Below are 24,780 nucleotides of genomic sequence, written 5' to 3' on the forward strand. Positions count from 1 at the left end.
TATAAGTGAAAAGTTGAGAAGGACCAGACTATTAATAGTGTTCACTTCTAGGAATGAGATCAGCAGGGTGAGGGTCTGCAGGAGGATTCCCCCCCCCCCCCTGCTGCCAATTTTTTCCAAATTTAAAAAGTAATGGCAAGAAAAGTTTTAAAAATTGTTAAAATATTTTCAAATGAGTAAAATCACTTGCCTTGGGCTACGTCCACACCATGAGTGTGTAAATGGAAGAGGCCACCAGTGAGAGAATGCTGTTTGCCACCTCCCTTCAGCTTTGGGCTCCTCTCTTAACTACGGAGGCCTAACCGGGTAGACCAGTGGTTCTCAACCTTCCTAATGCCGCGACCCTTTAATACAGTTCCTCATGTTGTGGTGACCCCCAATTACATTGTTACAAATTGAACATAATTAAAGCATAGTGATTAATCACAAAGACAGTATGTAATTATATAGGTGTTTTCCGATGGTCTTAGGCGACCCCTGTGAAAGGGTTGTTCGACCCCCAAAGGGGTCGCGACCCACACGTTGAGAACCGCTGGGTAGACCCATATTATAGAGGCAGATCCAGCTCTTAAGGGCATCTGTAGAATGACTGCCCTTCCTTCTTGATTACAGGCTAAAGAGCTGAATTGTTTCATCTCAATCTCGAGTTTGCTTTCACGCAGAGAAGCAGGAAATGAGATCTTTCAGAATTTAAAACATGGATTCCATGGATAGTTTCCTGAGATATTCGTGAAAGGATTTCCCTTCCCTTAATGGGCAAAGATGCATAAGAAATGGGGCCGGGCAACAGAAACCTCAGGAAGGAAAGATGGTGAGGTGCAGAACAGATTAGCCGGGAGTTTCTAAAACTGCTCCCGGCCAGGCTCTGCCACATGCCACGGAATAGCCTAGAACATGCCCGGCTTTAGACTGTTCAAAGCACCACGGTGACTTGTTTATCACATAAAAGCAGAACACAACAAAAAATAAAGCCACTTACTTTGTGCAAACGCCTCCTGCACGTCTCCCCCTACCCCTGTGAGAGAGTCCTGAGGCGTGTGGGCCGGGGTGGAGCAGGTGGACGCAGACCGCACGGGCATGGGGATGGGCCTGCTGATGGTGTGGCTGGGGGAGGAGCGAGGAGAGCCTGCCCCCTGGGTCTGGAGAGACAATGCGAGCCGTTAATGTGTTTTCCCAAGAACACGCCACATGCCACCCATCCCCAAGGCCTCAGTCAAATGTTAACAGTCACAATGACATCTCAAAGCTGGAGGAAATCTTAGGTTGTTGAGATGGGCGTCCTAAACCTTCGTGGCAGGTGCAGGAGATGTAGGACCTTATTATATTATCTGAACTTCCGGTTGTATCTTGAAAGCTAAGAATATCAGTAGAGCATTGTTCGATACTATATGAGCTGGGTCCCTGGGTAATGAAGCTATGTTAAGCAGCGGTGATGACAAGGTGTGCCTATTTTTTCCTTGAGGAAAGTGCTACGTGGAATAAAGAGCCATCTAAGGAGAAAGTTGTAAGTATAAACTCAGGGACTTTTGGGGGCTGGGTCTGGTTTGGACTTCCTAATTTTTCAACCTGTCTGTCCTGGCCTCATCTGGCGAGGATAATGGAGAGTTAAGTCATGCATGCAGCATGGTGCACATTCAGTCTCATCGTAAGCATCAGACAAGGCATACATTTTTAAGTCACGATTTTACAGTAAAAGTTGACTTTGTCAAACTGCTCAGTGGTTCGTGGATTCCAATGGGGAAGAGAAAAAAAAGGAGTCCGAGTTTCTAACTTCGGGCTGCTGTTCCCTGTAGGAAGTGTCTCTCTCTTCGTCTACACAACAGCAGTATTCCAGCAGGCAGAATAGTAAGACTTAGAGTGAGTGAAGAAAAAAGTAGAAAACAGCTAAAAACCATGGATCTCTGCACTCCAGTCCTCAGCAGGAAACCATTAGACAGTCACACCTTGAACCGCGCAGCTTTTGTCTCTACAGTGAGGTCTCTTTAATAATTAGTTTACGAAGGAAGTCAGTCACTCATGATTAAGAAAATGCAAGGAGCCCTGACCGGTTTGGCTCAGTGGATAGAGCGTCGGCCTGCGGACTCAAGGGTCCCGGGTTCCGTTCCGGTCAGGGGCATGTGCCTTGGTTGTGGGCACATGCCCAGTGGGGAGTGTGCAGGGGGCAGCTGATTGATGTTTCTCTCTCGTCGATGTTTCTAGCTCTCTATCTCTCTCCTTCTCTCTGTAAAATCATATATATATATATATATATATATATATATATATATATATATATATATACATATATGAGAAAATGCAAGGAGACCCTCAGAGCATACACAGCAGATTAGGATTCCCACACATTCCAGTTCAGTCTGGGGGTCCGGTCGGGGAGAGTGAGGGCTCTGCCACGCAAGGCCCAGAGGTTCACCAGCAACCCATTCAAACCCCGAGACGTGCACCCAGGGAGCAGTGTTCTGGAATATTCCACTGGGGTCTGTGCTGTAGGTTCAGCCTCTTGCAGTTGAAACACACAACATCGGCCCTGTACAATGCCATGCTGTTAGCGTGCCAGGGCTCAGCGTCACACACACAGTCAAATCTATACATTGGGAACAACCCGGAATCACGAAACGAAGCACAACAGAACAGAGGACAGGAAAGGAAGCACTGACGCCCAACAGGCCGAGGACTCCACTCGCTTACTCTCAGCCGTACCTGGGAAGGTCTGTCCAGGCCCAAGGAAGAGGAGTTTGCCCGCGTGCGATGCTTGGCAGCCTGCTGGCCCCAGCCCGCTGGGGATGGGTCTGCTTTTCCCCAGCAAACCTGGCAGCTCAATCTCATCACCACGAAACTTCTGCTCCTGAGCTACCATGGTCTCTCCCCGCCTCCCAGGCCATTAGTAAATGACTTCACAGAGGAGCCGTGCTTTGCCGGGGATCAGGGGTTTTCGTGTCTATCCCTGATTCTGCCCGGGCCGCTGCAGGAGGTATCTTTGCTCTAAATGTGCACATGTGGCTCCCAGAGCCCTGGGGGGGGGGTGCCAAGAATTGCCCACGAGATGAAGCCAGAGTGTCTGGGCAGGTGTCTGAGCCCAGCTGCTCTGACCGCCCTGGGCTGCAGGGGCCTGGATGGGCTAATGGAGGCAGATGGGGGTCAGTTGCCTCAAGGGCTGCCTCCCCCTGGCAACCCCTCGGGTGCATCCATTTCAAGTGCTCCCTGCCTTCCTTCTCTGTCCTCCTCACTAAGGAACCAGCCATAGCGGGGAAGGGGGGCTGGAGACGGAGCAGGACAGAGGGTTGAAGGAAGGAGGCTTCTCTTAGCTCCGCAGCATGGGTTACCCTCTCAACTCTGGGGACCAGACCCACCCCTGGGGTAGGAGGCTCACAGTAACAATACAACTCCACTTTGTATGTAATTCACAAAACAAAGCACCTTTCCATACATTTTTTTGGTTTCATTTTCCTAATGATCAGTGTTATGAATGATGGTAGTTTATATTCAAAGAACAATTTGCAGTCGATCCCAACTACTTCAATGGGTCCCCCTCACAGCCATGTGAGAGATATTATTCCCATTTTTCAGGTTAGCAAACTGAGGCTCAGAGGCAATCATTGGCACCGCAGCTGTTGCTCAGGATTGTGGGCCCTGTGACCAACCATCACATGCTTCCCTCCAGCTTCACAAAGGTAGGAAGGCTTAGCACCCTGAGGCCAGAAGGCACAGCACACAGACCCACCAGCACGCTGTGTGGGAGCAGGGCCTAGGGCTTCCTGCTGGGCCAGGCCATGACCTTCACTTGAGGGGTCATGGGGCGCCGTGTGCGTGCCCAGGGTGGCAGGACAGTCTTTGCGCTTGTTTCCACTCAGTACAGAAACCCAGGTCCGAGATCTCTTATCTGCTAATTTGAAATCCAAAGGGCAACATGTGTTGTTTCATAACTGACGTGAGGCTATTTATACGGTATCTGCAGGGTATGGTGTTTCTAAAACCTGGAAGATTCAGAATTCTGGGACATTTCAGCTATGGGGCCGAGGGCCTGCATCTCAGTATGTTAATGGCTGCCCTGGGCTGTACTGTACGGCATCCCTGATCACACCTGCTCCACCAGGCTCTCCAGTGCAGGCTGCTCGGGGACTGCCCCCCCCCCCCTCTGGGCATGGTGCCTGGCCTTCCGCACCTTCCTGACTCTGAGACGCTTCCCTCCGGCGATGTTCTCCCCTGCTCCTCACGCACTGAGCTCTCTGCTCTCTGTGTCTGTCTGAGGCAGTCCCAGTCCCACCTCTCCCCACTTAATGCCTGGTCTCCAAGGCCAACTTTCCCCACTTCTCTCTGCCTGCTTCCTTCCTTCAAAACTCCTTTGAGAGAAAAATAATTGACTGTAGTTACGCGCTAAGGGAAAAACAACCCAAGGAATCTGACACCAATGTGTGAATGACTCAGCAACTATCTCCCAAGTGAATCTCTAATTGGTGCAATTTCAAGCCGTCTGATTACGTGCAGAATGTTAGTGGGAGATTCTGTGCTGAAGAAAAGATTCAGCAGCATCCTTCCTGCAACTCGCAACACCCAAGCCTTGTCCAGTCTTTGCCTGGACCTTTGGGGGAGGGCCCTGGCTCCTGGCCCCATCTCTCTTGGTGAGGGCAGTGCCCAGCCTGATGCGTAGTACCCAGCTCTGGCCTTCCTTTTGTTGCTCTTGTAGGGCCATGAGGAAAGGACAGGGGCCGGCTGGCACTGGGGTAGACCAGCAGAGCAGATACCACTGAGTCTTATGGTCACAGGAGTGGCCTCTATAGAAGGCGGCCACTGGCCTGGGCATGCAGCACGGGTGTCTGCTAACAACTCTAGGAGAGCTGCCTGAACAGTCTCTGTGAACATCCTTTCCTGGAAATGACCCGATGATTCATGGAGCCAAGACTTAAGGGATGATGGTCCATGCAGATCAATATATAGACCTAAAATTCCCAAGAAGGGAGTTGGTTTATGGAAGAAGGAAAACATACATCATACTTGGAAAATTTAAAATAGCTCTCCTCCTAGAGAATAAATGAAAAATTCATTTCTACACTCCATCCTCTGAATCCACTCAACTTGCTGTTGTATAAATTTTTTAAAAAGCCTGACAAGATCCATAAATTTTCTGGTCTCCCCCCGACCCCGCAGGAAGTGTTTTGGTTTCCACTCAGCACCAGAAAGGGCTGTTTCAAGGAAGGGACCCAGTGCCTCACTGCGGAACCAGCCCTGCCTGGAGCGATGGCAGAGGACGGCCACCAGGCGGCAGTGGGTGGCACCATGTCGCCCTCCTCCCGACTGGAAAAGTCTACCTCTCAGGTGTGGCTGAGAACACAGCCTCGTCAGGCCTGGTGTTACTTAGGTGCCTGGGAAGGTAGAGCAGAGCGGTGGTTAGCTACCTCCCACCCTCTCTCCGTCCTTTCTCCCAGCACACACTCGCGGACTGTCATGGGGATGGCTGTGCACCGCGTGCTGGGAGGTCACAGGCGAGGTGACTGACCCTGACCTGTCTGGCAGGAGCGTCACTGGACTTGGGCCTTAGCAGCAGAGACTTCCAGGCAGGAAAGAGGAGGTCTGGGGGAAGAGAAAAGCATTCCAGGCCGTGGAGCATCATGAGCGAGGCATGGGAGTGGGAGGGATATCGCAGGTAGGACTGGGAGGCCAGTGCGTTAAAGCCCCAGGTTCACTGTGGGCGGTGGGACAGAATGAAGCTGGGAAGGGGTGGGGCCTGGTTTGGGGGCCTCCAATGTCATAAAAGGGGCTGGACTTTATCCTGAACTAATTTTTACTTTTCTAGAATTAATGAACCAATCCCTAATATTAAAAATGGATGTGTGTGTGTCTTTGTGTGTGTGTGTGTGTGTGTGTGTGTGTGTGTGTGTGTGAGAGAGAGAGAGAGAGAGAGAGACTAAGACTCTGGGAGAGTACGTTTTTGAACACTAGATATTAGCCCTTATATTGCGGTTGATTATTTATGATAAGAATTCTCCATGCTCCCACCCTCACCTTTGACTGCTTCACTCCTCCACAGAACACACACCAGAGAGGGAGAGCAAGGGACACAGAGAGAGGGGAGACCTAAGCTGGTAACATTTGTCATTTCTGGCCTGTTCATGTCCCATAGCATGTCTGGGAGAAGCAGGAACCAGAGTGACGATGATGTCAAGCCATCTAGTTGTCAACAGAGAAGAGAATGGGGGCAGGAGGTGAAATCTGGAATGATGTTTGACCGTCTTCCCCGGATGGAGACACTGTTAACTGTAAGGAAGAAAGTGAGTGCCTGACTGCGTGTGGGTGTGCTTGTAAAGTATGTGTCAATTGAGAGAGTTTACATATATCCATGAGTACATGTGTGCGTATACACATATATTCATACTTATATCTAATATGCATATGGTATTTTCCAAAGTGCTGGTACGTCCATTATCTCTTTAAACCCATACAACAACCTGGTGAGCCATGCCGTAACAGTATGTTTGAAATAAATTCCCAGGAAGTTAGCTGACTCACTCAAGATCTTCCACTGCAGGAGAAGAGCTGGGACCACGATAATTCAGGTCTAACTCCAGTCATCTTTCTAAGAAGTTATTATTGAGATCAATCTCAATTCCAGTTTAGTTGGTTTTAGATTGGGACATAATATGTGGAGCTGGAAGTATACCAGAAACTCTGGGACATACATACCGTCACTGAAATTATACCCCAGTCGCCTTCATTATGAAACTTTTTATGAGTGCTCTTTTTGTGATGCCTTCAATAAATCTTAAATATACACAAAGAAGAAAGAGGGTAGGATAATTTCAATTCAAGTTTTGTAAAAAAAAATTTATTGCTTATCATATCATAATCATTGTGTTATATTACAGGCACTATTTAGAAAAAAAATCATGTTCTTTCCTCAAGGGGAATAAATTCATGCATTACCTCAAACAAGAAAAGTATAAGTAGGAATTATAATACCAGTGTCATAAAATACATGGAACCACACAGACGGATGATAAAGCAAGTGGAGGTTATTCACTCGGTACAGTGTCCTGTGCAGTGTCTTCAATCTGATTTTACAAAGAGAACGTGCCCCAAGGGGAAAGGCTTATAAATAAAGACAGGATTTAGAAGCAGACACCAGACTAAAGCCTCTAAATTCTCCCCTCGATCAGTTTATGCGCCAGAAGTCAATGTGTTTGGATGGCATTTGTTTATTCCTTTAGAACGGCCTCTCCAGGATTGGGACGTGTGAGGTTCTGCCTTTAACCTGCCTGAGGGCCAGTGTAAGCAGCAGCCGTCTGAAAGCTACCCCTGCATCTGTCCATGTTATTCCGCAGTGCTCCTCCCATAAAGCTCTCAGTGAAGACTTTCTTTTGACATTTTATGCCAACAGAAACCTGGTCCCCTGAGAACCAGTATTTCTGTTCCAATAACACCGCCAATTCTGTTTTCCTTTTTGGCCTCCTTGTCAGCAAGCTCAGAAGTATACTCCTGTCCCTTATAATGAGCACATCTGCATTTTTTCTTGCCTTCTTTGATTGTTCTAGTTTATGAAGTCCTTGTTTATGTGATATTTGTTGTAAGCGACTTCAGGTCCTTTTTAAAAAGGGGCTTGAGTAGAAAAGCAAATAAATGCAAACTCTCTCCCCCCCACCCCCACCCCCCCAAGCAGACAAGGCATTGCTGACATCTGGGTGTTAGGCAGCAGCACCCACTGCTGGCTGCCTTTCCAAGACGCAGCAGCTGCCCGGGCTCCGCGGGGAGGAGCAGGAAGGAGAGGAGGCAGCAATGCTCCTAGGGGCGCTGCCAGGGCTTAGCTCTCTGTGTATGAACTTCCTGACTCTCTGCATCTAGTGGTTTATGGACTTCCTGGTCCACTGAGCATCTGAAGAATGCGTTCGTTGCCTGGGAAACAGGAGAGGAGTCCCAGAGGGAAATGGACAGAGCAAGGCTGACTGGTTACAGGATGGACGGCTGCCCTCTCCCTCCGCTAGGAGGGAGGTTCTATTGGGCCCTTCCATCCTTTTCTGATGCACATGCTAAGGAAGGGACAGGAAAGAAAAGAGGCTGCTTGCAGAGGGAAGTGCCACAGCGAGGCCCGTTTATCTCCCATGACCCACGTGTGCTGGAAGTACATAGCAACGCCCCATGCCTGCGTTTATGGGCAATTATACTGGCTGCCAATGTGTGTCCTCCACCCAGGGCACTGCCTCTCCTGAAAAGTGGACTTTCGTTTTAGTAAAGTAATTTTTTCCCCACAAAATACAAAAGAATGTAATACATTGTCTTTATTGTCTGACATTACAGATTAGTTTTACACTTTCTTTCTTTCGTTCTTTTTTTTTTACAGACCAGGGGAATGAATAAAGGTAAAAATATGTCCAGCAGTTTGCAAACATCCTTTGTTACACACAAACACACACAATGAATAATAGGAAAGAGAATACAGAAGAATTAAAAGGCAGGTTGAAATCGGACAGGCTGTGGTTCTAATCGATCCATGGGAAGAACGTGAAACTTTCTGATAGTCCTGGGGGGCGGGGCGTATTGTCATACACAGCTTGGTACATGCACTTGGAATGAAAGCTGCTTTGTTTTGCTTCCACTGGGTTATTATTACTGGTTGAGTATGCTGCTCCCTCTGCTGGCCTCTGAACCGCAGGGTTAGACACAGGGTTTCCCTTTAGGAGTTTGGGCTGCAGTGCGAGCTGCAGAGTCCCTATTCCTAGAGATGTGGGTGAGGACCCCGGGAGCTCCCAGAGCAGGAAGGTCCTCAGTGATCACAGGAGGCTGAAGGTGTCCTATTCTTTTGAGATACTGTCACCCATGGTAGGGATTCTGCTTGGGAGCACGAAATACTGGGACGTGAATAAGTACTGAGTCCCGTCTTTCTCTCAAAAGATTGAACACGTTTTGGTGAGCAGTGGGGAACTGGGGCTTAAGAATTATGTAATAAGAAGAGACAGAGTTGGCCAATTTTTTATAAAAAGAGGTTCCACACTTTTTCAGTAAAATGGAAACTGACTGGTTATTCGTAGCATCACAGGACGCCCATGAGCATCTGCGTGCTGTGGGTTTTACCGAGTGTACCTTTAGCATCTGTGATGGGCACCTTTCTATTAGGAAAGGGGTTTGCTCCACAACCCCAGAAAGCATGAGGCTGGTTTGAAATTGAGACCCCCCCGGAGATCTAAAAAGTGTCCCACAAATTACAATCTGTTCCCCTTCTCAAAGGTGTAATAGTTCTTCTTTTGGTGCTGACAGTAGTCATAGTTATAAAAAGGGCTAAATTTAATATATTTCAGTTCAAGCACTCTATTGAAAAGGAAGCAAATTAGTATGATTTTTTTCTCTCTTTCCAAACTGAAGCATGAACATACATTAGAGGCAAAAGCAATGAGAAAACAGCAGGACGGCAGGCCCCTCCACTGTTAGTTAAGACCTGCAGTAGGGAACATAACTTACTCCCTGCTTCAGTTCTTCTTCCTACAGAAAGATGGAACCAATAACAGTTAGGTTACCCAGGGTTCCGCGAAGAGCATACATACAGGGTGAAGGGGTGCAAGGTGGGGACACATCAACACAGCTCTGGTGGCAGGTCAGCTCTCTTTTTACCTCCGTGACCTCAGTCCTAAGTCTTAGGTATCAGCAACTATGGACTCATCTCTTTTCTCCCTGTGCCAACCATCTTTCAACACAACCTGTCTGTCCTGGTGTTTGTACATCCTGATACCTCAGACTGCTCATTAGGTCGATGCCCCGATGGCTGGTGGTAAATAGACTTCTATCCCAGGGCTAAGGTGATAGAATTTACAGGAATATAAGCAGGGGGGTGTTTGCAGAGCTCCCTGCCACTCAGTGAAGAGGAAGATGGGATTGGCCTTCTTCATTTGGTGTATTTGGAAAGGAAAGCAGAAAGAGCTTCTCAGGGTCATCAAACGAGAGAACCGGCCAGAAACAGCACCAGGTTGCTAATGATCTAGTCCCGTCTTAACACACACAGAACAACAAAAACCGCATTCTACACATCGCATGTCTAACATGCTGACGGTAGCATAGTAACGAGAAAGCTTCCCAACACTGATGGCGGGAAAAGTCAACTAAGGAATAAAAAAGAGCAAAGAAAACAAAAGAAAGAAGTGCTAACTACAGCAGGGCCTGGCAGGTTCCACGGTAGGTTTGTACCAGTATTTGTTAAAGAAAAGAAAGGAAGGAAGGGAGGGAGAAAAGGAGGAGAAAGAGGAGAAGGAGAGGAGAAGGAGAAGGAGAAGGAGAAGGGGAAGGAGAAGGAGGAGGAGGAGGAGGAGGAGGGAGGGAGGGAGGGAGGGGAGAGAGAGAGAGAACAATACAGAAACAATAAAGGAAGGTGTGTCAGGGATGTGAGGGATCCATGGATGGCCTGGGAGCCAGGACCACTGCCTCACAAGAGAGTGGCCTCAGGGACTGTGCCTCTGTCATCTTAAGGGAAGTTCTAGTCGCTGCCTTTGGCACGTACAGTCGCAGCCCATCCTGGCTTATGTCTGTGTCAGGCCAGGGGACCTCACAGCACTGACACGCCTACTGGGCTGACTACGGACATGGGGCCACAATTAGTCTACTTTTGACTTAAAATGCGACTCAGTGTACACTGAACAGGGGCCTAGGGCTTCTGAAAGGAAGAATCACTTCCCAGTGAGAACAACGGTTCCAGCACTCGGCAGAGGACTCCTCGAGATCGTCAGTTAAACTCTGCCTTCAGAAAAGTAAGGAGATCAGTAACATTTTCAAAGAAGCTCTACTTTATGAAACTAGATTTGTTAGAAATTTATCAGGAATTTCTTTTTGGCACAAGAGATGAATGTTTCTTAGGCAACAGGATTTAAAAAAAGGAGATATTTCCATCTACAGTTTGCATTTGAGACCCATGGAACTTATGTGACTTGTTGCGAAAGCCACTCAGGTAAGACAAAACATTTTACTGAAATAAATAAAGTTACTCCTCTGAATGAAACTACGACCAACAAAAGTTCATTCATCGCTACATCTTCATTTCACGAATTAGACATTAACTTCTGTTCAATTTAATCAGAACTGCTGAAAGCTAGTAAAGTAAAATGTTTCTCAATAAATCCAGTTTTATTACGTTCAAGGACATATGAAACTGGAAATAAGCCGAGAAGTTGTTCCATGATAGTCCTCAGTAACCAGGTTCCAGAAAATGGACAAGAATAAGCCTGATACTTGACTGCTATCATGTGGTGTAGCTGAGAGAAGTTCTCATGTCTGAATTTAAGACTGCATTTTGGGGAAATCACATATCGGGATTATAAAAAATAATGCACATTATGTGCAAAAAATGTCACAAATGCCAACGTCTTACCTTGAGTAGCTTCATGAGACCTTCCAACTGGACCATCAGCTCCCGCCGGCTCTCCTGCAGCGCGGACATCCTCTGCTCCAGCTCGTCCTTGCGCTGTCTGAGAAAGCAGCAGTGGGCATCAGAAACAGCATTCAACCGCCGAGTCACTCACACTTCCCACCTCGTGGGACCTGTGGACCCCAGGGAAAGGGCCTCTCTGGAGGTTGGACATGGTTACTAGGCAGGGAAATGTCCAATGACTGAACAATTACAGCTCTGAGGTGTACAATTATTTGTTAGGAGTCATACTAAAATAGAATTAAAATCCTTTGGACACTTCTCCCCTTTTACGCTGGATTAGCTTTAGATAAACTCTTTTTTTTGAAAATATTTTTATTGATTTCAGAGAGGAAGGGAGAGGGAGAGAGAGAGATAGAGACATCAGTGATGAGAGAGAACCATTGATCGGCTGCCTCCTGCACGCACCACACTGGGAATTGAGCCTGTAACCCGGGCATATGGCCTGACCGGGAATTGAACTGTCACTTCCTGGTCCATAGATCAATGCTCAACCACTGAACCACGCCAGCTGGCCAAGATGAACTCTTTTCTTAATACTTACTATGTCATGGCCCCTGTGCTATGCCATTGGGTTTCCTTGACACAACAAATCAAAAACAAACCATCACTGAAAAAGGCCAATCCCCATCCAGCCGGTGTGGGTCAGTGGTTAAGTGTTGACCCATGAACCAGGAGGTCATGGTTCCATTCCTGGTCAGGGCACATGCAGAGGTTTCAGGCTCAATCCCCAGTGAGGTATGTGTAGCAGGCAGCCAATCAATGATTTTCTCTCATCACTGATGTTTCCCTTTTTCCCTCGCCCTTCTTTTTCTCTAAAGTCAACAAAAATATATTTAAAAAAAAAAAAGAAAAAGAAAAAGGCCAATTCCACAAATTCTCCAAGCCCAAGAATCCTTTTATAAATTTCACAGAAAACATTCATTACCTTAATATTTGGAAGTTGGATTTAGAAAAGTACATTTTCCATCTGTTCCATCCTTAGTATGCAAAGTAGTGCCTTTCAGAGGCCAAATATTAATGGTGCATAGTTATTATTTTATTTTATTTTGTTTTGTAGAACAATTAAACTGCCAACAAGAATGGAATTGTCACGCATGACAATTTATATTCTTATCATTGATGTTGACACTTAGAGGTATCAAAAATATCTTTAAGAGGGGGAATAAATGAAATAGTATGAAGGTGAATATTAATGGCTCACATTTCTGAAGTATATGTATACATTTCAAATCAATTTAAAATTCGATTATTTAATGACTATTAGTGAATAAAAAATACATCTTTTTTCTTGCCCCAAAGGCTTCTCTGTCTGAGTCTGAAATATTGGAACTTATATTTTAACAACGTGTGGATGTTTTAACCTTATGTGCATCAATGTAGGGATGACATGCCTCGTCTCAATGGCACAGACACAATATTAGGTGGAGCGACAGCAGGGACTCTGCAATAAAAACCTGACAATCTGAAAATGAAATGTCACACTGAGTTAGGCCAAGGGCTCATCCTATTGAAGGGTACTCTGTGGGAGGACAGGCTATAGCGATAAATCAGGCACCTCTAATTTGCTTTCGGATAGGTTCACTCTATAATGAATGATGATTTTAAAATTTATAAACATACTTCAACTCTTTTTGAATATATTTTCAGCTTTTATTACCACTTAAGGCTTACTACCAGAGCAATCTTTCCTCTGATTTCCTTAACAACTGCCTCTTTCCTGAATCCCATGGATAAGGAATAGCAATTCTATGCAACAGTGAACGCGGAGCAGAGTGCATAGGAAGTGCCGGGTTAGCACACAGAAATGCCTAGCGTATCATCCTAGTTAGCTGTTAGATCCGGCTTGCAACCTTGGCTTTCTGCTTTGTTGTGGCTAAAGCGAAAAGGAAAATATGATCATTTAGAAAGGTCATCGTGCTCTTAAGATAAAAATTAGACTATGATTTCACGAGGAGCAAAGCTCTGCTCCGTTCTCCCCTCTCCTGTCCCTGAGCTAAAAGAACTTTGTGCTGTTGGTTTCTCAACAAAGGGCCCAGGAAGGAGGGAATGGAATGAGAAGACCTCTCTCAGAGCCACAAAAAGGCGTTTCTCTGGCTGTTTCCCTTGGCTGCCCCTCAATGTGAACGAAGGCCAAGTAAGTATGCAAGAGGCCATTGTCTTGGAGTGCTTTCAAAATACGACATGATGAAAGAATAAAGCTTAGAACACTGGGAGCTGGGTTTCTTAATCTGGGATGTCAGGGTATCTGTGAAATCCATGAATTGTGAAAGGGCTTAGCACAGAATAAGTGGTTTATAAGTTCCTAGAGAAATGTTCTTTTTTAAAAAAATATGGTTTTATTGACTGTTAGAGAGAGAGGAAGGGAGAGGAATAGAGAGACAGAAACATTGATGAGAGAATCATCTATCAACTGCCTCCTGCACGCCCTCTACTGGGGATCGAGCCCGTAAGGTGGGCATGTGCCCTGATCTGGAATGGAACTGGTGATCTCTTGGTTCATGGGTTGAAGCTCAACCGCTGAGCCACATTGCCAGGCTAGAGAGATACTCTTAAAGGGAGGGTATTCCTTCCAGGCAGAAGAAATGTATAGAGCAGTGGTTCGCAACCTTGGCTGCACATTAGAAGCACCTGGGAATCTTTTTAAAATCCTGACTTCTGGGCCTCATCCTCCGGAAATTCTGTTTCTTTGTTACTAATGTTGTGGCCCCACCCCATAACAAAGAAATAGAATTTCCGGAGGTTGAGGCCCAGAAATCAGGATTTAAAAAAGATTCCCAGGTTTTTCTAATGTGCCAAGCTGGGAACCAGAACCCCCTGCACTAGAGTATGGAGGCAGGCAAAGCAAATCAGTTGGGGTTAGGTGTCTCAGGTCTCAGGTGTGGGGCACCAGCTGACAGTGAGGGCCAGAGGTACATGGGTTCTTGCAAGCCAGACGCCTTCATGTAGCTCTAGGCTCAGTTGGGGCCATGGGACCAAGTCAGGACCAGAGGGAAGAAATGTCAGTTGGAAAACTCATCAACAGTGACCCAGGCACATCAAGATGCCTTCCCAGCCTGGATTATCCAAATGGAACCAAATAGTTTGGAAAGCAAATGCTCACTGGTGGGAGCTGATGAAAATGCTTATGAAAAAGTCCTAGCCGTCATCCCTCCACTAGAGAATGGGACAGCCAGTAGAAGAGGCAGAAAGGACCTTTCAGGTGGAGAAAACGTACTCAGATGTGCAGATGAAGGACCACTCTGCTTCCACGTTGCTTTACTCAGTTATATTTCTGCATGTATCCAACTTAATTTCCAACTTGTGAGCTTGGAGGGCCTACACCCGTGGTCGGCAAACTGCGGCTTGCGAGCCACATGTGGCTCTTTGGCCCCTTGAGTGTGGCTCTTCGTAAGCCTTAGGAGTACCCTAATTAAGTTAATAACAATGTACCTACTTATATAGTTTAAGTTTAAAAAATTTGGCTCTCAAAAGAAATTTCAATCGTTGTCCTGTTGATATTTGGCTCTGTTGACTAATGAGTTTGCCGACCACTGGCCTACACCATCCTATTTGGTGAAAGATACTTTCTAATAGTCATTCCTTTTATATGTCTTTGAGGAGGATGAGGATGTGAAACGTCACTTTGTCCTTCTTCTCGTTTTCACCCTTTCTGGGGATGGTGTGGTAGAATGTGCAAGAATTTCCAATCCATCTCTCTGAAGATAGACCAGAAATCAAAAATGTTGAAAAGGAAGAATCCCTGTTTCGTCTGTTAACTTATTTAGTTATTCTAAAGTATGATGCGATCTCAGCAGCCCCACCAGATGCAGGCTCTGTAGATTTCCTTTCCAAAACTCAGATTAGCTTCCTGTGAAGGGCTGGTCCCACCAGCCAGGGGTATGGGTCCCAGCCGACGGCAGGCAGGTCCTGCAGGCTGGGCCAGGGGTGCTGCCGTGCTCAGATGTTGACATGTCTGAAGAGCAGGGTTAGAGTGGAACCCCCAGAAACATCCATGACTCCCATCAGTAGGTATTTGGTAACAAAACGGAGCCAAACAGGACCTGCTTCATTTAGTCTCTTCATATGGAGAAAGTAAATGAGAGTCTAATTCTGGCAAAGGTTTCTGAAAAGAGGCATCGGCACAATCAGGGCCCGCTTAACAATGGGAAGTGCTCTGAAAGAGGCAGCAGTAGGTGGTTTTGTTGAGTGAACATCACAGAGTGCACCTAACAGACCTAGATGGTCTACCCTGCACACCCAGGCCATATGGTATCGCCTACTGCTCCTAGGCTACACGCCTGCATAGCATGTTCCTGTCTATACAAAGCAATGTGAGATTAAGTCAAGCACAAGACAAAATGGTGCCATCCAGAGACAAAGTAAACACGGGATGTGTGAGGCTGCTGCCGGCACAACATGGAACACCGCTTTACCGCAAACTATTCTTTATAAGTAGAAAGAGTCTACGCTAAAACAATGATAGAAAGTACAGTATTGTAACTACATAAAGCGGTAGCATGGCCGTTTATCATCATCAAGCATTATGCACTGTACATAGTTGTATGCGCTATACTTTTACCTGCCTGGCAGCTCGGTAGGCTGGGTGACACCAGCATCCGCAGCAATGCACTGTGCCACTACGATATGACGGCTATGACATCACTAGGCAACGGGAACGTTTCAGCTCCATTATAGACTTATGGGATCACCACCGTCTATGCGGTCTGCTGTCTACTGAAACGGCGCTACGCGGCACGTGACTATACTAGTACTTAAACAGTGCGCCCCATAGTTAGGAAATACTTGGCACCCAAAGCGAAGGATGGAAAGTGTGCTGCACTTGCTAACTGACAGTTCCTGTGAAATGTGACATTTCTATGAGGGAATGCCTTTCAATTTATGTTCGTTTTGTTTGCTACCCAAATAGGCTTGAGCATGTGCCATATTCAAGGAGGGAGGGAAGCCAGTTTGACATGGAGCCCAGGCGTGACTTGCCTTTCATCCACGGGTGCAGAGGGAGCCCCGTCCTCACCCACTTCCTGCTACTTTCTGCCTTCCCGACTCGGAGAGGTGCACTGAGGTTCGGGGGGTTGAACCGGGCGACCTAAGGTCCTTCCCAACTCAAATGCTTATGATGACAGAGGCGGTGGCCCAGGCCTTGACACTCTATTGCAGCACAAGAAGGTGTGTGTTTTAAGATCTCTAAGTAAAGCTACTAGGGACCAGATTTAGAGAAAACCAGACTCCCTTTCATGGGTTACAGGCACATTTTTAAGTGTAAAGTTGTTTTGATCACTTGCATTATAAACACACTGTTGAGGGTACAAAAAATTCAAGAAATCTGAGTTAAATTTTTTTCTAGTAAGAGATTTTGTTTCTGACCTAAAGAATGGTTTCCTTTCTCTATATCAAATGAAGGAATGAAATAGAAACAGCTTCTCCCTAAAACCCCCAAAATCTCAGCCATAAGGTGTGTGCAATTAAAAACACATGAAAGTCAGAAGTGGCGAAGGGCCGGTCGCTGGCTAGACTGCCAGGCCTTAGAAGACGCAGGCACCCGTGTCCGAGACCCGTGGGCTCCTCTTACCTGAGGAGCCGCAGCTCGGCCAGCAGAGTGGGGTTTTGCTGCGCCTTCTCGGGGGTGGGCTGCGAGGCTTGTTCATGCTCCAGCCGCAGCCTCTGGATCTCCTGTAAGATTTCTCTTGGGAGAGAGGAGGAAGGTAAGAAACCAGGGTCAGTCAACGCTCAGAGCACCCAGGACTTCACATCTGGGCAGAGCAGCTCAGGGCCACCGGCGCAAAGAAGGGGTCACCCTACCTTTCTGAGCAGCCCCCCCACCCCCAACCCAGCAGTGTTTATGAGGCGTGGCTGGAGCTAGCGGGCCGTGTGGAGAGGTTCCGACTCCCTCTCGGGTCCATCTGAGCTGCAAGGAGTCAGGCTGAGCGTTCTCACCAGGACCCACTCATCCCTCTAGCAGGGAATATAACGCCGTGGGCATGTGCTCAGCTTTGGAAAGTGCACGGCTAACGGGACAACATGCACCTTCCTGTTCTTTATGATCACATGGAACCATAAAGGGGCTGCAACTTCCAGGCAGAGGTGCTTGGAAGGGAACTAGGACCACAGGGTGCTCGTTTCACAAAACGAAATGCCCCACTCACTCGCCAGGAGTGACACTGTCTCACCGAATTTATCTGAGAAGGTCCCGGTGAGGCAAAGTTCTCCCTCTTTTTCTTAACAATGGATCCCAATGAGAGTAGCCTTAGAGGGAAAGTGGTTTTAAAAGGATTCACTGTAATTGCGTCTGTGACATAAGAGAGCTCTCGGCGTGACCTCTGTCAGGGGTGAGACACGTCAGTCTATGATTGATGTGGGGGCCGGGGCTGCCCTGCATTGAGGTGAACATCAGGCGGACCATGAGGGATAGGTGACCCATGTAAGGCAAGCGACCCCTAAGTGAGCTGGAAGCCATTAGTAAGGTAACAAGTCACATCTTCTTGGGGGAGGGGTTGGTCTCCCAGACAACACAATGCAAAGAGCCAGTAAGACAGAACAAAGTACCAAGAACGGAGGTGAACTTGGTGAGCTAGGGGGTGGCTTCTTCTCGGAAAGGTTAAATTTATGACTTCAACCTTTCTTTGGCTCCCCTTTGTGTTCCATGGTGAAAACATTTCTTTAAGAGAAATATTCCACGGCAACCCAGTAGGTGAGAGGAAGGGTGCTCCTGGCCCTTCTCCCCCCTCTCCAGGCACCTCTCCGGAGGCTCCAGGGTCTCATCGAGCTCAGCCTGAAAACCAGTGGCCGGATTGAAGATCTCCAGGGCCCACATCCTGATACTCTGGGACTCTCCCTAGTTCTCCTTGTTGGTTGTAAGACTAGAACCGTGGCGGAGCCATGGAGCCCAAGGAAGGAGCAGCTCTGATAAGAAAAATCATGGTAAGATATGTAAGGAGAACGGAGTGCTTAGTCTACAAGGAACTATGCTGCCTTCTTTAACCGTATTTTATTTAACCCTCATAACAATGCTATTATACACAGGTACTACTGTTGTCTGATTCAGGAATGCTGACATCAAAGAACAGACCAGTGAAAGGACTTGCCCAAGTTCAATAGCACCTTAGTGGTGGAGGTGACCTGAACCCGGGCTGGTTAGCTCCGAAGCTCATATGCATTAGACTCCCTCAGTCTTTGGTACTTGCTCTGGCAGGTCTAGCCAGGGCTTCTCAGAACGTGGCCTTAAACATCCACACAGGATGAAGAGCCAAAGCATTTTAAAGCTTCACTGCAGGTTGTCAATGGGCACGCACTTTGACCAAAAAGCCACTGTGGCCGAGCAGCCGAGCGGCCGAGCAGCCTACCGGTTCTTGTTCTCCAGCTCTGCGATGAGCTGCCTCTGCTGCTTGTTCGCGTCGATGGTGAAGGAGATGTCAGGAGCGCCTCTCTGCTGCGCTGGCTGCTGCAAAACACGAGGGTCACAAGGTTCACTATCGAGGAGACAGCAATCGTGAGACGTGCAGCTGAGAAAAAGGAAACGATTTCTATCCCAACAAAAAAGGGCAAATATATACAAATTAAATGGCCATTCCTCTCCCAAGGACCAGGATCTGTGGGTCTGAAGTACAGCTAGGCAATGAAAAGCAGAATAGAATCTTTGGCAGGCAAATACACAGAACATAAAAAAATTGTTTTTTAGCTTTCTGATTTGAAGTCTTTGGGGAGCTATTTTATTCTGGCCATGCGGTTCCCATTGCAACGATCCTCTCAGTATATGTGGGCATAACAAATGCTCACTGTTGAGATAACTCTTTTTCTAGAATTACTGTTCAACCACTGTAATATGCAATTAGAAATTTCATAGTTTTAAAATCATAGTTAATATGACTTTCTTTTCTTCTTCTTTTGGTTAATATACTTTTAGCATTTCTTTACATGTCATGCAACCAGCTTTATAATTGGTGTATATGCAGTCATAACTTTCTCCATTCTTATAAAATTATATATATAAAATTACACATGTATATATAGATACAAATTAACTTCTAACAAATTATAAATTATAAACAAATGAATCATTGATTAAACACACACACATAATATACCGTGTGTGTGTGTGTGTGTGTGTGTGTGTGTGTGTGTGTGTGTATGTGCATTTAGTCAAGGGTTAATTTGCCATTGTTCTATAAAAATAGGGTCAGATTCTCCAGGTTTGTTCCCTGCAGGTCCATGGGGGAGGGGACTGGACAATAGATGCATGCCCAGTAAGGTCTGGGTGACGTGGGAAAGTGCTTGTCTGTCAATCACACCTGGGAGCGAGTCATTGGGGGTTGAAATCTGAGATACTTAAGTCCTAACCAAAGGGAATTCTCTCTCTTGGCCTCTAGCTTCCTTGAGATTCTTGTTGCAGGGGAAGCCATCTGGGCTCCACACACTGGATTTAATGGACTGGGACTAGCTTAATGCTATGTGGACACGGCTCCACCGTGGACCAAAAACTTTAGACGCTGGCTTGCTTTGCTTCTAGCTCTGCTGAAGCCCCAGCTGCACCTCTTCCAGGACTGGTTGAAGGGAAATGGGACTTTGGAAACCGAGGGATATAATTTCATGTGAATAAAAATCACTCATTTAAAAAATAGGGTTAGATTATGTATACGTCACTGTGTCTTGCTTTCTTTGCTCTACAGTACATTGTAGAAATTTCTTGATGTCAATATTTACTGCTTTTAAACCAATTAAAAAAATCTTTCTACCAAAGAATGCCAAACTTTTAAACATGGCACCCATTGCCTAAGCCTGCTTTTTAACGTCCGGAAGGGTGATTGTAGGAAAGGTTAAGTGTGGTAAATGTCTGGTTTTGTAAAGCTTCTCTATAATTTTTTAATTAGCAGTTATTTTAAAAGAGAAATGATTTGGAAAAAAGAATTAAGAAAAAGACATAAAAAGAAACGATCTGTGTTGCTAAGGAAGAAGTCTGAGATTCTACGTTTTATATCCGAATGCCTTTCTCTAGCTAAGTCCGCACATGGCAGCTTTGACCTGTGACCCAGGTTTTTCTTCTGACTTCATTGCATACTTTTCTCTTTCTCGTACATATTTTACACATTATTGATAAAAGTAGAAACTTATCTGGGGTCATTGCTTCGCTCTTTATATTAAGCGATCCAGAATTATCCAGAGAAATCAGGCGTGAGGCTGTCTTAGCAATGTCGTAGCAGAATAACTCAAGCTACGATCTCTGGTACCAGAATGATAGCTGAGAAGGGAAAAGATGGAAGGAGTGGGAGGCCAGACCATTCTTAGGTCTTGAAGACAACACAGTAGCAACTCTTGAGCTCTGCTGTTGTAGCACCGACTATAAGCGGGGGTGGGGAACCTTTTCCTGCCAAGGGCCATTTGGATATTTATAACACCATTCGCGGGCCATACAGAACTATCAACTTAAACATTAGCCTGCTATAGTTGGTCAAACATTTAATTAACTCACCCCTAATGCCTTGGCAGGGCCAGACCAAATGACTTCCTGGGTCATAGAAGGCCAGACGTTCCCCACCCCTGAGCTCCTGAGCTATAGGATCAACAATGAACACAACATCCTCTCACTCACACTACTTACAGACGAAGTGGACTCTGCTGCCAGTCTTGCCGCGTACCTGGCAATCAGCCTGTGTTCCTCATCAAGCCGGTTTGAGCTCTCCAGCATACTATTGAGAACAGAGCGAGGAGACTGTTAGGCGACGGGAAAGATGGATGCATTCCTATCACCACCAAGGGTGTTGCTATTTCAATGCTTCAGTGCACAAATTTGAAAACTAGATAAAATCCTGTTAGGCTAATGATCTCAGACTTGGATTTATAACATGAATCCATAGCATGAATCTAGTATGTGGCCAGGAAGGTCACTAATACATCCTGTCTCACTCACTGCAATTGTCTTACTCAGAAAGCTCCAAAGAGGAGTGATGGTTCTGATGAACATTTCTGATGAAAGAATATTTTCTCTTTAATTTTATTGCTTTTGATATTTTTATTTCCTCATCACACAAGTAATACATGTACCAAATAGGCCTGTTAGAAAATATGGAAGGTAGATTAAAAAAAAAAAGCAAACAACTGTGGTCAGCCTGTAGCGATTCCCCATTTCCTGGGGAATATTCACTCTTGTGTGTAAGCCCCTCCCTTTAGTATGGGCTGGACTTACTGACTTGCTTCTACGGGATACAATATAAAATATGGCAGGAGTCCTGGAATGTCACTTCCAAGGTTAGGTTATAAAAGAGCATGGCTTCCATCTGAGGCATGTTTTCCCTCTCTGAGCCCTTTTGGATTGCTTGCTCTGTGGGAAGCTAACTTCCATGCCATCCGGTGGCCTATGGAAAGGCCCATGTCATGAGGCACCAGAGCCAAGCACCTTGTGAATGAATTCACATGGGCAGAACCTTCAGATGAGATCACAGCCCCAGCCAACAGCTTGATGGCAACCTCATGAAAATCCTCTTGAGCCACAGGCCCCTCCCTGTGGGCAGGGGAGGAAGGGACCCGAGAATCTGTATTTCTAACAAGCTTCTGAGATCCTCTGGTACTGCTGGTCCAAGGACACTTTGAGTAGCAAGGACCTGGAAGATCTTGAAAATAAGATGGAACATCTAAACTATATAAAATAGATCATTTTTCATGAGCATTTACTGATAGCCATGTAGTATGTGTGCTATTTTCCAAACATTCCCTTATGACAGAAAATTTTAGGATTTCAGGTTGACATAGGTATAGTATCGATCCCCGTGGATTGACATTTTAATTAGCATACAAAAGACTTGCAGTAAGAAAATAATTTCAAAGTGAAAGGAGTTAGTTTTGGAAAATTGATGCTGTAAAGCCGACGTTTGTCTTTATAACACGGTATGTGCACTCCGCAGTGGCTAAAAGCAATAACTGAACTTCTCGTTGCAGCTTTAATGAGAAAGGAAGTTCCACTGCCTTTGCTTTAAACATAAAACTACCCACAAAGAAGCAATTTAATTGGATTTTAACATGTGTCTCATTTCTAGCTGGTGCATCAGCGACCCTAAGCTACTTAAACACTGTGTAGAGAACAGGGCCCGTTGCTCCAAGCCCAGGACAACGATGTGCTTGACGGCCTGAAAGTGACTTTGTCAAAAACATTTGTGAGTGTTTTGGTAAATAAATAATAAAAAAAACCTTGATAAAAAAAACCTCACGATCCAAGTGTCTTTTATTATGAATGGCCCGCAAGTAGGTGTAAACAATAGGAAGGTTACAGCAAAAAGCCTCCTGGAAATGTGAGACGTGAAGTTATGGGGTTTGGCCAAGTAAGCTATAATTCATCCTCCATTCCTTTCCTCCCCAGCACTGACCAAAAGAGGGGTGGAGTGATATATTTCCCCTTTGTGCACACAAAGGATTTATGAGTCCACATGTGCCATTTCTGTATGTTCAAATTATACAAGAGCGAATGAGGCATTTCTCTGATAAATTCCATTATTTCAAGACTTCAGTTACAAATGGTTGAAAATGAATGGCCAATAATCCCTAAATCATTAAAGAAATATGGATTCCAACACTTGCTCTATCCCTGGCTATTAATTTCAAGACTTTAGAATCAGTAATCTTCTACAAGACTATGATGAATTAAAAAGGGGCTGCTCTGTAGACTGAATCTTGAATGGGAAGATCTATTATTTTGAAAGCTCTCCAGCGTCTACCTTAAATACATGGCCAGTGGCTGCTGCTAGTGGTTGAAAATGGCACTCTAGGACACTCAAGTGGCCCAGCTAAGCGATGGCTTAGTAAATTGTGAGTTAGCAAAGATTTCTGGGAACTCAGGGTTTAGTCACATTTTTGGTTTGTTTCTCTGCAGTCTTGTTCTGACTGCCAGTGTGGGAAAGTCAACCAAATAATGTCACCCAAAGGCCACCAGACAAAGTGGTATGTTTTCCCTTAACATTTTTTCCATTTGTTGAAATGATGATGGGAATTTTATCACCAGAGATTAATTTTTAAGGTCATTAGGCCTCAGGTACTACCTTCTATTAAATGGAAATGGCTAACAGGAGGATTATTGCCTAACGCCAAGTGGAGGATTGCTTTAGGAGGTTATGGCCTATGTTTTGCAGTTGGTTGTTGGTTGAGAGCAAAACACTACATAGGGCCCTGTTCAGGCCATCAGGAGTCAGTGAGCAGAAGGCAGGGCGGAAAAGAATGAAGTGATACTGGGGTCCAGGAAGTGATTTTATGGGACTGAGGTTTGAGGAGGGAAATGAAGGAACTCTCAATGCTTCAACTGTTGGCACTTTACTGACAGGTTTAAAAGGAAAGTACAGGAAATCATAAAGTGGCAATCTTCATGGATAATAATAATAAAATCTGCATAAGAATGGCTTCTCTATAGGGGTGCCTTCCAACGCCTTTATTGGACCTTAACAACCCACTATGTCATAATCATGGACAAGGCCCTACATTCTATCTTCTACAAACTCCCAAGTTCCTCCACTTCCTTCTATCCCAGCTGTCACCGATGTGCTCCAGGCCACAGTCATCTTTGCCTGAATTAGTGTAAAGGCCTCTCAACAGGTCGCTCTGATTTTAGATTTAGTCTTCCCTCCAATTCATTTTCTATCCTGCAGTCAGTGTGATCGTTTAAAAATGAGGTTGGCTCTAACAGTCTTATGCATGAAACCTTCTATAGGTTCTCATTTTTGAAATTCTTAAACAAGATGTATAAGGTCCTGCATCACTTAGCTCTTTTACCCCGCTTACTCGGTAGCCTTACCAAATAAGCACCTCAGAGGGACCATATTCTCTCTGCCCTGAATAATCTCTCTGCCTCCTCCACACATTCCCACCTGGCTAATGCCTCTTCATCCTGCTGTTGGCTTTAGCTGCCATTTCTTACCTTTACCTCCAACCTCCAAATTCAGGTTCATAGCTTCTCATGTATTCTACAGCAGTCTGCACTGCACTGCCCTTGTTATAGCTGCTAGCCCTTTGCATTTTAATTGCCTTTTCACTTGTCTTTATCCTCTGCTAAACTGTAACTCCTTTGAGAGCAGAATGGTTCAATGTTTTCACCATTAGCACCGTGCATAGAACACAGCAAGAACTACCTAAGAACTAGTTGGACAAAAGAATGAATAAAGGTTAGCTCTCTACCATGGTCTTTGGTCCACCTCTTCTATCTTTCTGGGCTCTGCATGCATCCTCAACACTTTGAGAAAACCAGAAGAGTACAGATGAAATACTGTACTTTAATACTAGCCATGCTATCTAAAATGGAACTGTGGAATATTCACTTTGGGTAGAGTTAAAAAATCAGGATACATTGCATGACCGCATACAGATTCCTTATCTGCTTTGTATATGTGCTAAAGTTAATAAAAATGTCATTATGCTCA

The 24,780-nt window shown here is 45.7% G+C and overlaps 1 protein-coding gene across 5 annotated transcripts in view; it reads right to left on the reverse strand.

Annotated features, from left to right (window-relative positions):
- Positions 1-24,780, reverse strand: part of DTNA (dystrobrevin alpha) — a 219,323-nt gene that overhangs the window by 14,992 nt on the left and 179,551 nt on the right. For 4 of the 5 annotated variants that reach the window (XM_023756407.1, XM_006091646.3, XM_006091653.3 and 1 more), the window contains 5 exons: positions 20,985-21,072; positions 18,733-18,830; positions 16,962-17,075; positions 11,336-11,432; positions 980-1,139 (listed from right to left, as the gene is read on the reverse strand). In XM_023756407.1, the coding sequence (XP_023612175.1) occupies positions 980-1,139; positions 11,336-11,432; positions 16,962-17,075; positions 18,733-18,830; positions 20,985-21,072 (557 nt within the window). Of the gene's footprint in view, positions 1-979; positions 1,140-8,246; positions 9,463-11,335; positions 11,433-16,961; positions 17,076-18,732; positions 18,831-20,984; positions 21,073-24,780 lie in introns of those variants that run through there. The other variant, XM_014458314.2, reaches the window with a different exon arrangement.

Source organism: Myotis lucifugus, unplaced genomic scaffold, assembly GCF_000147115.1.
Source record: "Myotis lucifugus unplaced genomic scaffold, Myoluc2.0 scaffold_93, whole genome shotgun sequence".
Lineage (NCBI taxonomy): Eukaryota > Metazoa > Chordata > Mammalia > Chiroptera > Vespertilionidae > Myotis > Myotis lucifugus.